The 17,911-nt window shown below is 36.0% G+C and overlaps 1 protein-coding gene across 1 annotated transcript in view; it reads left to right on the forward strand.

The window, feature by feature from the left end:
• The first annotated feature begins 3,248 nt into the window (after positions 1–3,248).
• Positions 3,249–17,911, forward strand: part of LOC307160182 (neprilysin-like) — a 339,754-nt gene continuing 325,091 nt past the window's right edge. The window contains exon 1 of the mRNA XM_079874086.1: positions 3,249–3,572. Within this exon, the coding sequence (XP_079730212.1) occupies positions 3,512–3,572 (61 nt within the window). The 5' untranslated portion in view covers positions 3,249–3,511. The remainder of the gene's footprint in view (positions 3,573–17,911) is intronic.

Consider the following 17,911-nt stretch of genomic DNA (forward strand, 5'->3'; position numbering starts at 1 on the left):
AAAGAAAAGGGTGGTAAAGTATGTTAACATAAAGATAGGACATAGATTTTTGGTACACATCATGTTTAAGGTGTCTAGTATTGATATATGCATTTGCAATTACTCAACTTTGTTTAATGTGGTCATAGAACTCACAAACATGTCAACGGCAACAATAGTGACCGGTGGGATAACCCATTGTATCTACATACTAATACACATAGGCTAACTGTTCTACCTTACTTTCTACCTAATTTTACACACACACACACACACACACACACACACACACACACACACACACACACACACACACACACACACACACACACACACACACGATCACGTCTCTTCTGATGTCTGATCTCCACACACACACACACACACACACACACACACACACAGAGACAGAAACTCACACACACACAAAACAAACACACACACACACACACACACACACACACACACACAGACAGAAACTCACACACACACACACACACACACACACACACACACACACACACACGGTCACGTCTCCTCTGATGTCTGATCTCCACACACACACACACACACACACACACACACACACACACACACACACATAAACACACACACACACACACACACACACACACACACACACACACACACACAAACACACACACACACACACACACACACACACACACAAACACACACACACACACACACACACACACACACACGGTCACGGTCACGTCTTCTCTGATGTCTGATCTCCACACACACACAGACACACACACAGAAACACACACAGACACAAACACACATACACAAACACACACACACACACACACACACACACACACTCACACATGGTCACGTCTCCTCTGATGTCTGATCTCCACACACACACACACCCACCCACACACACACAGACACACAAAAACACACACACAAAAAAAACATACACACACACACAAAAAAACACACAAACACACTGCACAGGTCAAATAGACCTACATTAAATCAATACAATGGTTGATACAACACAGTATCCCACCGGTCACAATTGTGACCGATCATAAAACACACTTTTTCACACACTTTTCCATGAAAATTTCAAAAAATTATGATTGATTGTTTCAAAGGGATACTAATGACACATGATTTGGATATTTTTGTGTCTGGGAAAAATTTGGGATTAAATGGGTTTTAATGTTAACTAAAGTAGATAACTAATGTTAACTAATGAAACCTTACTGTAAAGTGTTACCCAAAATTCTGATAATTTAGACATAGATCAAGTCAAGTCACCTTCATTTATATAGTGCTTTTAACAATATATATTGTTTCAAAGCAGCTTTACAGTGATAATAGGAAATTACAGTAACAGAGATATTTTTGGCTTTATAGCAGCTCTAGAATAAAGTTATTGTCCAGATAAAGTTAGTTTTGATTGATTGATTCACTTCCGTTGAAAAGATCATTAGTTATTAAAGGAACACTCCACTGTTTTTTCATATTAAACTATGTTATTCCCTTAACTAAGACGAGTTGATACATACCTCTCTCGTCTCAGTGCGTGCACTCAATTGCTCTGGCGCGCGGCGACACTTTGATAGCACTTAGCTTAGCCCAGTTCATTCATTAGGATCCAAACAGAGATGAAGTTAGAAGCGACCAAACACCCCCACGTTTTCCCTATTTAAATACAGTTACACGAGTAGTTACACGACCAAGTATGGTGACACAAAATAAAACGTGGCGCTTTTCTAAGTGGGTAAAAATGATAACTATAATGTATGGCGGAATAGGACTTGGGAGCACTTCGAAGTGCTCCCAAGTGCTATTCTGCCATACATTATAGTTATCCTTTTTACCCGCTTAGAAAAGCGCCACGTTTTATTTTGTGTCACTGTATTTAAATAGGGAAAACGTGGAGGTGTTTGGTCGCTTCTAACTTCATCTCTGTTTGGACCCTATGAATGAACTGGGCTAAGCTAAGTGCTATCAAAGTGTCGCCGCGCGCCAGAGCGATTGAGTGCACGCACTGAGACGAGAGAGGTATGTATCAACTCATCTTAGTTAAGGGAATAACATAGTTTAATATGAAAAAATGGTGGAGTGTTCCTTTAACTTAGGGGCCGCTAACACAACACCTTTCTAACAGAAAACACTTAACGTGCTCCGGCCCGCTCATCTGCACAAAACAGTGCCTGGTGGCTCGACAACGCAAACCCTGAAATAGATTCCAAGGTGCAAGCCTTGAAATTGTTTAAAAAAAAAAAAAAAAAAAAGGTTATCTCTGCACAAACCTCAAAAACACAAACCTGCGAAAACGCAGACGTGCGCATCACGTGCTTAGTCTATAGGTATGGTGTTTGAATATATATGTGCACAGTTGTGTAGTCCTTACAAACCAACCCTCAACAAACTACCTGTCTGGCCTTAAAAATTATAATAAAGAATTATTTATCGCTTCCGCATAGCCACGTGAACTATACGAGTATAGTGTACATTAAAATAAAACACAAACACATTAAAATAAAATAAAACACATTTATAAATAAAATTATAATTGTTTTAAATAGTTGACTGTTATTATTTAATGATTGCCATTAAAATATCAGGAGGCAATAACAGTCAACAATAATTAATAATTTCCCCAACCCCCAAGGGTCTTGTTTTCAAATGGTTTAATTTTCCTGCCATCATCATTGTGGACCTATAATGTAGATAAGGAAAGAAATTAAGCACATTTTATGTAATCAATATTCTCGCATATTAATTAAAGGTTTTCAATTTACTTCAAATATCAGAAATTATAGCTCATGAACAAAAGTTGCCTGAAGAGGTTGCTATAACAACAGCACGCTACACGAGCGCTTGTAGATATCATACATCAAAAGCATTACAAAAAAATTTAAGGGTTTGTTGAAAAAAAAAAAAAAAATTTAAGATAGTGGAGGGTTAACTAAAAGGTTAGACGATTAGAGGAGCCAAAATAAATTTTAGCTGTGCTAAAAGAATATCAAAGATTGTGCACCAAAAATGACTGACTGTCGGAATCCCTTTAAAGTCTTTGTATAACTCTCACGCTAAGGTTAACTGTACTGATTCAAGAAAATGTGTTTATCCATGAAATTCAAGCATCTGAGCGGAGCGCAGAGTTGCGCGCTGATCCTCCACTGGTTCAAGATCATTGCACAGTTGCGCACTCGACTCCGCTCTGGCATTGCTACCAGCCTCAGTCACTTCTAAACACCGCCTTTCGTGGGAGGCAACATTAGACACCGGGAGAACTTAAGTACTCCGTTGATGTCTCATATCGTTCGTTTCGCTGAATGAATCCAACACATTTTCAAGGTGTTTTCTTATACGCACCAAATAAAAACTGTGTGACACAAGGACGCCCCGCTGTAGCGACGTTAACAGGTAGCCAAAGGGAATTGACAGCGCTGATTGATTTGTTATTGATATCCAAGAAACCCAGAATACTCTTGAAAGTCATCGATCTGGAAGGAGGGTATCTTTCTCACGGATTTGATGGATGTTTGATCGGTTGGTGATGCCCATTTATATAATCGACCGCAAATTTCCAGAGACACCTGGTGAGTCTGTGAAGCATGCTGCACATGGCTTAGAAACATGGTGTGCTGACTTGGATTTTTCATTAATGCACTGGTTGGGAAATTATTAAAGTTGTTATTCTCTGGTTTTAATTAGTAACAGTTGTTAACAGTAGCAGTAACAGTAGTAACAGTTGATGTCCTTATAATATATTAAGTTGCGCACTGCTCTAAAAGTATCGACAGCATACTGAATGCTTTTAAGTAATTTACTGCTTTTAAATAGCACCTCAGATATGAAAATTTAGTACATCTAAAATTAAATGCATTATACATTTTTTTTTCACTGTTTAGTCAGAAATGTATAACACATCGCAAAATTAAATGTGAAGCACCAAGATAACTGTTGATACAGTACAAACAACCCCACTAGTGTAACACATAAAGCAAAATAATGACCCTAAAAACAGTGTTTGTTAGAGATTTTGTTTATAAAATATATAATTTTGTGAAGTCTTTAGAAGTACATTGAAATCGTTAAAGATTTACGTTTGATCAGCCATGATATTTATGCCTTGTTTTCACACCTGTAGCTCATTTCTAATTTAGTAAAGTGATGGTTTTACAACTCGGCCCTGAATGGTAATCAACTGATGAATTATCATGAATTAATGTAAATTGTAAAAATGAGTCATCAGTCATGTTTTGCATATTTGGAGACCTTATATAACATGGATGTGATTGCATGCACAGGTTGTCCTGATAAATGTTTAAATGTAAAGCAACATACTGTTTGTGAGGACTTAGAGATGGAGAAAAGTACATGACTAAGATAGAACAGTGGTGACATCTCAGTGAACCATGATAAGTCATGTGATCATTAGTGTTTCTGCTCAGATCAGAACAATATGCTCAACCCATCTATGGTGATAGACTTTTACAAACAGTTTTTCCAAAACATCGAAGATTGGAAAACTCCATGACAGAAGAATCAAGAATCAGCACTATCAGCACTATGTTGATCTGATAGCTGTTAACACAAGATTTAATTTGTTTGGTTGTCAGCTTAAGTTTTGAAATATGTGAAATGAACTGAATGCAACAGACTCATTACAGAGTTCAAAGATCCAGCACTAAATCACTATCATGTTTCTGAATTATATTGCTCTCTGTCATGTTCCACTTAAAATTAAGCCTGAAGTCCTCATTGTTTCCTTATAGTTTATAAAACCCCAGAAAACAATATATCATAGTTCTGCTATTCAGTTAGAATGTATTTTAGAGATGTTCAAAAGTGTTAAAAGACGCCTGACGAGCTCAGTCCAACTTTGGACGTGTTTTTGTTGAAGTTGTAGTCAACTAAACATGACAATTATATAGTTGTAATAGATATACTTTGCAGTTTTATGTTTAAAGAAAATGTATGTCTCAATTTTTTTTTTAAACTAATGAATGTTACACAATCAATCAGATTGTAAAATTAAGAATACATTATTATTGTACAGTAGATATTTTGTACATTTTGAATCAAAATCTAACAGCACAATATTTATAGCTAAAGGCATTTTTAAATTAAAATAATAACTTAATATATAGAAATAACTATGAATAAGCCATATGTTGATTTCTCTGAAAAGTGTAATCCATGCGGCCCTTTTTACCTTTGTCACCGAAAAGAATGATTATATGATTTACTGCCCAACAAATTATGTTTAGTTCAGATGGCCATATACAGGTATGTGGCCTTATTAAAGTCATCTAGATCCCCCTTTGCATACCCCCTTGCACATAGTACCAATTATTTTATAAAAAAATAAAATAAAAATAAATTCACACCACATGGCATGCAACAGCAAGCATAAAGTTCTGAGAAGCTTCAGTATATAAATGCATAAAATCACTGTAGGCTCATTGGAAAAAACACACACCTCTACCTACATTTTTTGCAAAAATCCAAAAAAGTAAACAGTGAAACACCAACAACTTTTATTCCTTTTACACAAATTATGATTACACGGGCAGATTATTGTTATTAATAAAGTCTTGTTTTCACATTGTTCCTTGCACAGTATGTTATGACCTCAAAACACTTTTACCATAGTGCATGATTTGTAAACTAATACATCTTGATATTTACATCACATCACCAGCTCCATATGTATGGCTTTTCTGACAAAGCAAACTTGCTCGGTAGCTCACCTGCTACAACATTGTAAATAGAGCATTGTAAATAGAGCCACAATTAAAGAGCACAAACACTACCAAGTCCTAAAGATGTTTTGTGCAACAATTTCCGTTATACAATAGTGTGTATGAAAGGTTTGAAAATGCAACACAAGCAAGCATGGAAACAAATTGAGACTATGGCAGTAGAAAATGATGCATACATATGATGTCCAAGATGGAAGAGTTTGAAGTGCACTTGTAAACAGAAAGTAATTGCGGATGTCTTATCATGTATTCCTTTCAAATTTCAGCCAGAGTGCAAAACCACAGAGAATGTCTTTCCGTGTGTTTTTATTTTTAACAATAACAAAAGGTGTGTGGATAAAATTATTGTGTCTATAAAGTATTAAAGGCCTAGCCATAAGCATTGGGGCTATTTTGGTGAGTTTAACAACATCGAAGTTCAGCAGCCTGATCAGAGACATTTCAAGGGCCCCTATTATGGATTTTTGAAAATGACCTTTCATGAAGTGTGTAACATAGCTCTAAGTGAATGAAAACATCCTGCAAAGATTTAAATCTGAAAGTGCACTGTATATAAAGTTATTGTCTTTCAAAAGTAAGAGTTGACTTTGAGTCAGTGAAATGAATTGTTTTTCAAATGAGTCATAAGCCGTTTTGTTGTGACGTCAAGACGAAACATTAGCATATTGCCCGCCCACTTATTGTGCACGCAGACACCAGGGAAAACTTGAACCTCAAACCTGCAGCTGATTCCTGTGGATACTGGATAGCATCATGTCGAGAAGACGCTGTGCTCTACAATGTGAAGGTAAAGACAGTTTTTTTTCACTGCCCAAGGACGAGGATGTGAAGAATCAGTCGTTAAAATTCATCTTTACCATGATATCACAGCAGTATAATCCTAAACCTTTGCTGTGTTCCCTTTATTTCACTGACGACTGCTTCTCAAATTTCGGAGTTCAGTGCAGGATTCGCAGACCGCTTGCTCTTAAAAGATGGTGTTCAAAATACTTAGTTTTGAGTTTTATATTGTGTAGGTCTCCTGCTAACTGGCTAACTCACGTTATCACTGTCTTACTGTCTTAATAGTTCTGCTAATCAGTTTGTGGGCCACTATTACCTATAACTGTGTCTACTGTCTATTAATGCAAATTGTCTGTCATTCTCACTATTTTGAGGAAAGATTAAGCATGGAGCAAGATTTGTTTTACCAATGTTTATGTTACACTAGTCATTCACATCAGTCATTCATGCTAGAGTTCGGCTAATGTATACATTGCATACATGCACTGTTATTGATACAGTTTCCACGAGTTCACCGCAATATATTACAAAAATACTCTGTAAATAAATTAGTACAAGTAAAATAATCGTTTTGTTGATGGACATGCACTTGTTAATGCTGATGGTGAGGAATTACAGTTGCAACATCTCATAATGTACCTCAAACTGAGTAGTGCATCACTGAGAAACGTCCTGCTCGAGTCGTCCTTGCGATGGAGGTTCGGGTTGAATAGCTAGTTCTTCCAGTGTTTGATCATCGGACTTGCGCTCGCATTGATATGGTAAAATCTACGTCATTGTTCGTTACTGTCTTTAGTTTACGATGTAGGAAGCCTCAGGACAGCTGACGTTGTTATGGCAATGGGCGTTTTTGTTTTCAACGTGTGCGCTGTACGCGGTAAACCAGTCACAACAGACTGAGCTGTCTGGCCAATCAGAGCAGAGTAGCTTGTGGAAAGGCGGAATTTAGAGAGATTGATTCATCTGACGAGTCATTTGAGAATCATTGTAAATGTGGTGATGTGCAAATGTATATTATGAGGAAATTAAACAGTTTTTTTTTTTTTTTACCTTTGATGCATGTAAACCTGTTGTAGGAGACTCCAAAACAACATTAGGAAACTTTAAAATAGCATAACAGGGGCACTTTAGGATGGAAGTGTAAACTGTGTAGTTTAGCTGTACAAACATAACAGTTTTTGTGGCCTGTTATACGGATTATACAAGCCATGTGGAGGGTATGAGGATGTGTTTTGTCTTAACAGACATGCTTAGAGGATTCACCATTGCTGTGCCAGCAGCAAAGCAGACGGCAGATATTATAGCCAGCACTATGATTCACCATGGCAGTGCCAAAAAGGAATCAAACAGAAGCTCTTACAGTAAAAGCAGTACTGAAGCACTACATTTGCATTATGGTTGACCCTCACAGTGGCACTCCGACCTAGAATCTTTGAAGCTAGTGCGAGGCAACATTAGATTGCTAATTAGATTGTCAAGTCTTTTGCCACCCTCAGGGTGATTGTCACTGTGAAAGATCTATGAGATTTGATAATTTTCTACTAATTACTTAGATGTTGTGATCTTTGTTTCTTAAAAAAACAAAACAAAAAAACAACAAAAAAAAAAACATGGAAAATGCACTCACTCTAGTTGAGGATGGCTGATCATTACTAGTGGCTTATTATAATTAAAAGAAACCCGGGCGGTTTCAAGATGGCGGCTTTGAAGTAGCAGCAGTTTTAGGTTGCTCCTGTCACGCTTATTCGTTTTCTTTTCACACTCGCTAAATGAAGTACGCAAGCTCTGATTTTCGATTATAAATCTTGTGTAGTATGTCGCTAGAGACTTTCTGGCCGCAATCTTTGCCGAAAATGCCAAGACCTGCTAAGAAAACGGCAAAAAAAGATTCGACCGCTGAGGGATCGGCCGACGAGCCTGAACAGAGTCAAGCAGATGCTGGCAGCGAGGCTGAACTTAGCCCGGCGCTTGCAAAAGCACTTCAAATTATGATTAAGCACTTCAAATTAAGAAGATTTCTAATGCAATAGATGAAAAATTCGGCCCGCTGGCAGAAACGGTGCATAATCATACCCAGCAGCTGGAAAGTGTTAACGGTCGATTGGATGAGGCAGAGCAGAGAATCATGGTGGTGGAGGCATCCTCGGAGGATGCGCAATCCTGCGCTTACACTCTTGAAAAACAAGTTGCCACGCTTACCGAACATATCGATGACTTGGAAAATAGAGGCCGGCGCAAAAATATCCGCATTCTGGGCCTTCGCGAAGAGGTAGAGGGTGCCAATGCAGTTACTTTTCTTGAATCGTGGATCCCCAAATTTCTTGGCCTGCATACTAAGAGTGGTCGCATTAAGATTGAAAGGGCACATCGTACGCCGGCCCCAAAACCGGGTGCTAAGGATAGGCCACGGCCACTGATTGTCCGGTTCCACAACTATGGTGACAAGCAGAGGGTTCTCGATGGCAGCAGGAAACGATCGGCGGATGGAGATTTGCGGTATGAGGACAGCAAAATATCATTCTACCAGGATTTTTCGGCTTCAGTGATACGGAAGCGTAAGGAATTCAACACGGTCAAGCAGCGACTTCGAGACATGGGTGCTCGCTATGCGATGCTGTATCCAGCCAAGCTGCGAGTCAATATTGGAAGTACCCTTAAAGTCTTCGAGACGGCGGCTGCAGTCTCGCAGTACCTGGACAAGAGCGATTCAAACTCCAGCACCTGATCTTTATCAGGTTCTCTGACAGGCGGACGACGGGCTGGTCTGGCTTCATACGTTGTAATGTGCAGCGATGTGAGTTCTAGTTTGCGTACTTTATTTTCTATTTCTCTCTTTTTTGAGTGACGGGGGCTGTCTCAATAACGTTCGTTTACATTTTGGGTGTGTGTTACTTTTATGTATCGTTGCTACTGGAGAGTCAACAAGAGACTGACTATTTTTGGGATGAAGAGCTTTCCCCTCGATGTGGGGAAACGGACCCTTTTTTTCTATTTTTTTATTTCCTTGTGCTATTTTTTTCTTTTCTTTTTTCCCTTTCTTTTCATGTTGTCAGTTTGGTGTATTATGTGTTATTGTTTACTGTAATGCCTCGACACGCACGTATCTGTTTGTTGGACCTAATGACAGGGTAATGATCATGGAGATTTTTGAAAGGGGGAGAGCACCACCTGATCTATTCTTAATCTTTAAGTAATGACTGGTAACTTAAGACTTTGTACATGGAACGTAAGGGGTTTACATGGGCGAATAAAAATTTGTAAAGTGCTCACGCGACTCCATAAGGAGAATATAGATGTAGCCTTATTACAAGAAACCCATTTGAGTGATGGCGAACATTTGAATCTAACACATAACAAATAGGTTGGTCAGATTCACTTTTCATCCTTTACGAAAAGCAATAGAGGAGTAGCCATTTTGATTAGTAAAAGTATACCTTTTAGGGTCACAGACAGTTTCAAGGACAAACATGGCAGATACATCATTATTAAGGGGACTTTGAACGCAGAGGAAATTTCACTTTTAAACATATATTGCCCCCCAAACTACTCCTCAGAATTTCTTACAAAAGCTTTCCTTGAATTTAAAGAACGCGCATCTGGATTGTGTATTATCGGAGGAGACTTTAATTGTTTATTGAATTCATTACTAGACCTTTCCCCCCCAGGGACTCTCTTTTCACCAAACAGTCCAAAGCTCTTGCTGCACTGTGTGATGACTTAGAATACTTGGATGTTTGGCGCACTTTGAACCCGTATCAGAAGAAATTCACTTTTTTTTCTCACCCACATAATTGTCACTCTAGGATCGACTACTTTTTTTCTCCTAAGACTATAATACATGCAATTTCACGCTGCAACATAGGAGACATTGTTATATCTGATCACGCTGCAGTGGTGCTAGATGTTTGTGTAAAGGGGTTTCTTAGACCTGTTAGAAGTTGGAGATTTAATAACCTATTACTCAAAGATGATAAATTTCTCTCATACTTTAATTCAGAGTTTAAGATATTTTTATCAATTAACTCAAAATCTACAAATAATCCCTCACTTCTCTGGGAGACAACTAAAGCATACATTAGAGGCCTTGTTATTTCATACTTTACAACCAAAAAAAGAAAACAGTCAGAGAAGCAGAAACACCTAGAGTTAGAACTAAATACTACCACTAGCAGATACTTGAATGATCCCTCCCCAGTTTTATTAGAAAAAATAAGTGCTGTGTGGGCCTCTTTAAATTCATTACTAACTCATCAGTCTCATTCAAATATATTATATTCAAAGCAAAAACTATATGAATGGGGTAATAAACCTAGTAAATATTTAGCTCATTTAACAAAGTCCAATTCTGACTCACAATTTATTACTTCTATAGTAGACCCTATGGGAGTGCGTCATTTTGTTTCTCTTAATATTAACAATTATTTTAAACAGTTCTACTCTGTTCTCTATCAGTCTCATCACTCTTCCCAAAAACATGATTATATGGTATCATTCTTTGATTGCCTAACCTTCCCTGTCGTTTCAGAGGAACAGAGAGAACTTCTCAATGCACCTATTTCAAGAGAGGAAGCTATAATCGCACTCCATAATTTGAAGTCTGGCAAATCTCCTGGGCCTGATGGCCTTGCATGCGAATTCTATAAAGAATTTGAGTATGTGCTTCTAGACCCTCTTTTAGCTATGCTCAATCATTCGTTCTTGACTGACAGGCTACCCCCCAAATATTTCTCTTATTTAAAAAAAAAGGCAAGGACCCAGAAAATTGTGGCTCCTATAGGCCGATCGCTTTGCTTAATTCAAATTTAAAATTGTTATCTAAAATTTTAGCGCTAAGATTGGAAAAGGTTCTGCCATCTATTATTCATGAAGACCAGACAGGTTTTATTAAAGGCAGAAGTTCCACCCATAATGTCAGGAGGCTTTTAAACATTATTGAGCTTTCCCATAACCTCAGTACTAGTTCTTGTATTTTGTCCCTAGATGCGGAGAAAGCTTTTAATTCTGTGGAGTGGCCGTATCTGTTTTACACACTGGGAAAATTTGGCCTTGGGGAATATTTCATTAAGTGGGTGCGAATACTCTATAAAGATCCCCTGTCCGCGGTTATTACCAATGGTCACAGATCTGATAATTTTTCTTTATCCCGGGGGACTAGGCAGGGCTGTCCCCTCTCTCCATTGCTCTTTGCAATAGCAATGGAGCCATTTGCTCAGAGGATAAGAGAGAATGCAGCTGTGTCGGGGGTGTCTCTGGGAGGTAGGCGGCACAAAATATCCTTATATGCAGACGATGTGTTACTTTTTCTTTCGGACCCGAGAGCTCTGTGCCAGCTGTTGTTGACCTAATTCAGGAATTTGGGCAATTTTCCGGGTACAAGATACATTTTTCTAAATCAGTCGCCCTATTTATAGGGAATAAAAAGTCCATGAATCAACCTTCCTCCTTTCCCTTTAAATATTCCATGGAAGGTTTTACTTATTTTGGTATTAATATAACCCCTACTTTTAGGAAATTATACAAAGCCAATTTTACACCAGTGCTAGAAAAAATCCGAGATGATTTGACCAGGTGGATGACTCTCCCTCTGTCCTGGCTGGGACGGGTTGCCATGATAAAGATGAATGTCCTACCTCGCTTACTGTACCCAATGCAGATGATTCCTATTTTACTGTCTAATAAGGTTATAAAAGAGTTGAATGGGTGGCTAAGTTCATTTATCTGGAGCAAAAGAAAACCCAGGTTGAAATTATCAAAGCTTCAGCTCCCTGATGCAAAGGGCGGTTTGGATCTCCCACATTTTAAACTGTATCAGTTGGCTTGCCAGCTTCGATTCATTGTTGAGTGGCTTAACGAAGACCCTAAATCAGTTTGGCTTGATCTTGAATCTTCACAGTCCAAATGCCCTTTACAAAACTTACTATTTGTCCACAATTCTAAGCTGAGGAGAGCTATGTGTGATAATCCTTTAGTACGTAATACTCTCAAGGCATGGCGTGTAATTCAAAGATTAGAAGATAGGATCGACACAACCTCTCCTCTTTTGCCAATCCTGAACAATCCAGAGTTTTTGCCAAGTACCATGGACCCTGGTTTCAACCTTTGGCTGGCTAATGGTATATGTAGGATAGGTGACCTATTTGAGGAGGGATCACTATTGCCCTTTGTCATTATAGCCTCAAAATCTAATTTACCTAGGCAACATTTTTTTAGATTCTTGCAAATTAGAGATTATATAGATTATATATAAGAAATACTACACTTACTTCCAAATATTCATTTTCAGTAATTGAGAGGATACTTTTAAACCCTCCTGCAAAAAAGTTGATCTCTTTCTTCTACAAAGCCCTGTGCTCTTATGGTACAGTTAATAACTCGCACCTCAGATTAACTTGGGAAAGAGAGCTTGGGGTGGATATCTCGGAGAATGAATGGGAGATGGTTTAGTCTCTAGCCAATAGGCATTCAGTTTGCAATAAAGCAAGAGCCATTCATCTTAGGATCCTCCACAGAATACATATTACGCCTCTTTTAAGACACAAATACAATCCAGCTCTCTCACCACTCTGCCCCAAATGTAAATCTGATATAGGAGATTATATTCACTGTGTATGAGATTGTCATGTGATCCAGACCTACTGGTCCAAAATCGTAGCTCAAATGAATAACATCTTAGGTTTGGCCTTGGATGGCCAAATATCCACCCTTTGTCTCTTCTCCTGGGTTTCCCATGTAAGCTTATTTCTAATAAGCATAAAAGACGTCTGCCAAGAAGAATTTACTATTGTCGTGGATCAGCGATAAACCTCCCTCTATAAAGGGATGGCATTCAGTCATTAGAGAGACTATTCCTCTGGAACTTCTAACATGTTTTATTCACTCTACAACTGATACTTTTATTCGCACTTGGACACCATATTTGGACAGTATAAATGCCTCTATTTGTGTTATTCTGAGTTTTGGTATGATATAGAGGTTCCTCCAGAGGTTCAATTTGTCTTTTGTTTTTTCTTTGTTCTCTGCTGGTCCTACTGCACTTTTTTCTTCATAGTACAATGCCTTGTTGTTATTTAATGTACACTTTTGTGTTTATCTTTGTTGTGTGTCGGGCAACTTTTGTTACTTTGTTTTGTGTTTGTTAAATAAAGCATTAAAATTTTGGGAAAAAAAAATATATATATTTAAAAGAAACCCATTAAGCCACCCATGCTTCCTGTCAATATTTAACATAAGCTTGGTTTGTAATTGTATAGCGGACAGTGATGAAGATATTTTTGTTCCACAGCTGTCAAAGGAGATGCATGGCTACTTTTAAATCAGTGGTTCTCAACCTGTTTGACTCCAAGACCCATATTGTCTACAACACTATTTAAAGATCACCTGACTTTTCCTGTTGTTTGTGGTTTACTGGATAAAGTTAAAGGATAAAATATTTTTTTTTTTTAGACATTGGCATAACTAGCTAAATGCATATTCATTATATAATTGTTATGCTAATTACACTATATATATATATATATATATATATATATATATATATATATATGTATATATATATAGTATGAGTTAGTACCGTACAGTATACATACTATACTATACTGTACTATACTAACTCATACTATATTTATATTTACTATATTACTCGCCCCATTGGTTTTTGATTGGATTTTGAATTAGTAGAATAGTCTGCATATTAATCTGGGACATGAGAAGGTATTTTAACATAAAAATGACAAATATCTCCTTTAATTACACAGGCTGTTTAGCTACTGTAACTTCCTGTATTAAAAATATGATTTCTTAAATTTAGTAGGCTATACGTTTGGTGTGTGAACACATCAGCATGGCTGTGCTGGAGGAGATTAGCCTGATAGGCCTTCCTGTTTCTAAGTCCTTCAGGGAGATGCAGAACCCCTGCTAAGGTTGGTTAGTTCCCTGCTGATCCACATACGTCAGACGATATCCGATCAAGGGGTCCTGGGACTCTCCATGTGTGTCAGGATTATGCCTGGTGTGGCAAGTGATGCATCTGTCACTATCTCTTGCACGCTCCCTCCCCTTTTACAATAATTTAACTTTACTCCCTGCCTGAGTGTCTTAGATGAATTTGGAAAGTCAAAGCTGGCGAAGACACCCTTTTTTCTGATTTTCTCCAGACCTGTCGCAGTAACAAGAAACAGTTCTGCCTTGAGCTCTGATCATGTCCTCAGTGTGGAGTCAGAGGACATAGATAAGCTGTCACATAGCCACTTAGGCTAATATCAGGGACCAGGGCTAGGATAGATAAATGTCTTTGTACATCACTGCAGATGTGCCTTATGTTATCTAAAATTAGTAAAAATGTTACTTACCCGATAAACTCAAGATGCGGATTAGTTAGTCTTAGAATATAAACTAGAAAAAAAAGTTTGTTGAGACAAACTTTAAGTTGGCTTGAGACAGCCGGACCAGAGAGTTTGAAGAAGTTAAAAGTAGTTAGAAGTTAAAAGTAGTTAGAAGTTTAAAGTAGTTAGAAGTTTAAAGTAGTTTAAATTTTGATTGATAAATGAGTTAGAAAGAAATAATATATAGAAAGAAAGAAAAGATTAGTTAGAAAGAAAAAGAAAAACAGATTAGTTAGAAAGAAAAAGAAAGAAAGGTTAGTTAGAAAGAGAGAAAGATAGATTAGTTAGAAAGAAAGATAAGTTAGAAAGAAAGATTAGTTAGAAAGAAAGAAAGATTAGTTAGAAAGATTAGTTAGAAAGACTAGTTAGACAGATTAGTTAGAAAGAAAGAAAGATTAGTTAGAAAGAAAGAAAAATAGATTAGTTAGAAAGAAAAAGAAAGAAAGGTTAGTTAGAAAGAGAGAAAGATAGATTAGTTAGAAAGAAAGATAAGTTAGAAAGAAAGATTAGTTAGAAAGAAAGAAAGATTAGTTAGAAAGATTAGTTAGAAAGACTAGTTAGACAGATTAGTTAGAAAGAAAGAAAGATTAGTTAGAAAGAAAGAAAGATAGATTAGTTCGAATGAAAGAAAGAAAGACTAGTTAGAAAGAAAGATAGATTAGTAAGAAAGAAATAAAGAAAGGTGGATTAGTTAGAAAGAAAGATAGATTAGCTAGAATGAAAGAAAGAAAGACTAGTTAGAAAGAAAGATAGATTAGTAAGAAAGAAAGAAAGAAAGAAAGGTGGATTAGTTAGAAAGAAAGATAGATTAGCTAGAATGAAAGAAAGAATGAACGGTGGATTAGTTAGTTAGAAAGAAAGATGGATTAGTAAGAAAGAAAGATGTATTATTTAGAAAGAAAGAAAGATGTATTAGTTAGAAAGAAAGAAAGATGGATTAGTTAGAAAGAAAGATAGATTGGTTAGAAAGAAAGAAAGAAAGATGGATTAGTTAGAAAAAGAAATCTGGATTAGTTAGAAATAAAGAAAGATGGATTAGTTAGAAAGAAAGATAGATGTATTAGTTAGAAAGAATGAAAGATGGATTAGTTAGAAAAAAGAAAGATGGATTAGTTAGAAAGAAAGAACGATTGATTAGTGAGAAAGAAAGAAAGAAAGAAAGAAAGAAAGATGGATTGGTTAATTAGAAAGAAAGATAGATGGATTAGTTAGAAAGAAAGAAAGATGGATTAGTTAGAATGAAAGAAAGACATTAGTTAGAAAGAAAGAGATTAGTTAGAAAGAAAGATTGGTTAGTTAGAAAGAAAGATGGATTAGTTAGAAAGAAAAAAGATAGATTGGTTAGTTAGAAAGAATGAAAGATGGATTAGTTAGAAAGAAAGAACGATGGATTAGTTAAAAAGAAAGATAGATTAGTTAGAAAGAAAGATGGATTAGTTAGAAAGAAAGAAAGATGGATTGGTTAGTTAGAAAGAATGAAAGATGGGTTAGTTAGAAAGAAAGAAAGATGGATTAGTTAAAAAGAAAGATGGATTAGTTAGAAAGAAAGAAAGATGGATTGGTTAGTTAGAAAGAAAGAAAGAAAGATGGATTGGTTAGTTAGAAAGAATGAAAGATGGATTAGTTAGAAAGAAAGAAAGAAAGATGGATTAGTTAAAAAGAAAGATAGATTAGTTAGAAAGAAAGAAGGATTAGTTAAAAAGAAAGAAAGATGGATTGGTTAGTTAGAAAGAATGAAAGATGGATTATTTAAAAAGAAAGAAAGATGGATTAGTTAAAAAGAAAGATGGATTAGTTTGAAAGAATGAAAGATGGATTAGTTAAGAAAGAAAGAAAGAAAGAAAGAAAGAAAGACAGAAAGATGGATTAGTTAAAAAGAAAGATAGATTAGTTAGAAAGAAAGATAGATTAGTTAGAAAGAAAGATGTATTAGTTAGAAAGAAAGAAAGAAAGATGGATTAGTTAGAAAGAAAGAAAGATGGATTAGTTAGAAAGAAAGATAGATTAGTTAGAAAGAAAGAAAGATGGATTGGTTAATTAGAAAGAAAGATAGATGGATTAGTTAAAAAGAAAGAAAGACTGATTAGTTAGAATGAAAGAAAGACATTAGTTAGAGAGAAAGAAAAAAGAAAGAAAGGTTAGAAAGAAAGACAGATTAGTTAGAATGAAATAAAGATAGATTAGATAGAAAGAAAGATGTATTAGTTAGAAAGAAAGAAAGAAAGAAAGAAAGAAAAATGGATTAGTTAAAAAGAAAGATAGATTAGTTAGAAAGAAAGAAAGAAAGAAAGATGGATTGGTTAGTTAGAAAGAATGAAAGATGGATTAGTTAGAAAGAAAGAAATATGGATTAGTTAGAAAGAAAGAAAGATGGATTGGTTAATTAGAAAGAAGGATAGATGGATTATTTAAAAAGAAAGAAAGAAAGACTGATTAGTTAGAATGAAAGAAAGGCATTAGTTAGAAAGAAAGATAGATTAGTAAGAGAGAAAGAAAAAAGAAAGAAAGGTTAGAAAGAAAGATAGATTAGTTAGAATGAAAGAAAGATAGATTAGTTAGAAAGAAAGATGTATTACTTAAAAAAGAAAAAAGAAAGAAAGAAAGAAAGAAAGATGGATTAGTTAAAAAGAAAGATAGATTAGTTAGAAAGAAAGATGGATTAGTTGGAAAGAAAGAAAGAAATGACTGATTAGTTAGAATGAAAGAAAGACATTAGTTAGAAAGAAAGGTAGATTAGTAAGAGAAAAAGAAAAAAGAAAGAAAGGTTAGAAAGAAAGAAAGATAGATTAGTTAGAATGAAAAAGATAGATTAGTTAGAAAGAAAGATTGGTTAGTTAGAAAAAATGAAAGATGGATTAGTTAGAAATAAATAAAGAAAGATGGATTAGTTAGAAAGAAAGATGGATTAGTTGGAAAGAAAGAAAGATAGATTAGTTAAAAAGAAAGAAAGAAAGATAGATAAGTTAGATAGTTAGTTAGAAAGATAGATGGATTAGTAAGAAAGAA

This window comes from Squalius cephalus (assembly GCF_949319135.1).
Source record: "Squalius cephalus genome assembly, chromosome: 6".
NCBI classification, from domain to species: Eukaryota; Metazoa; Chordata; class Actinopteri; order Cypriniformes; family Leuciscidae; genus Squalius; species Squalius cephalus.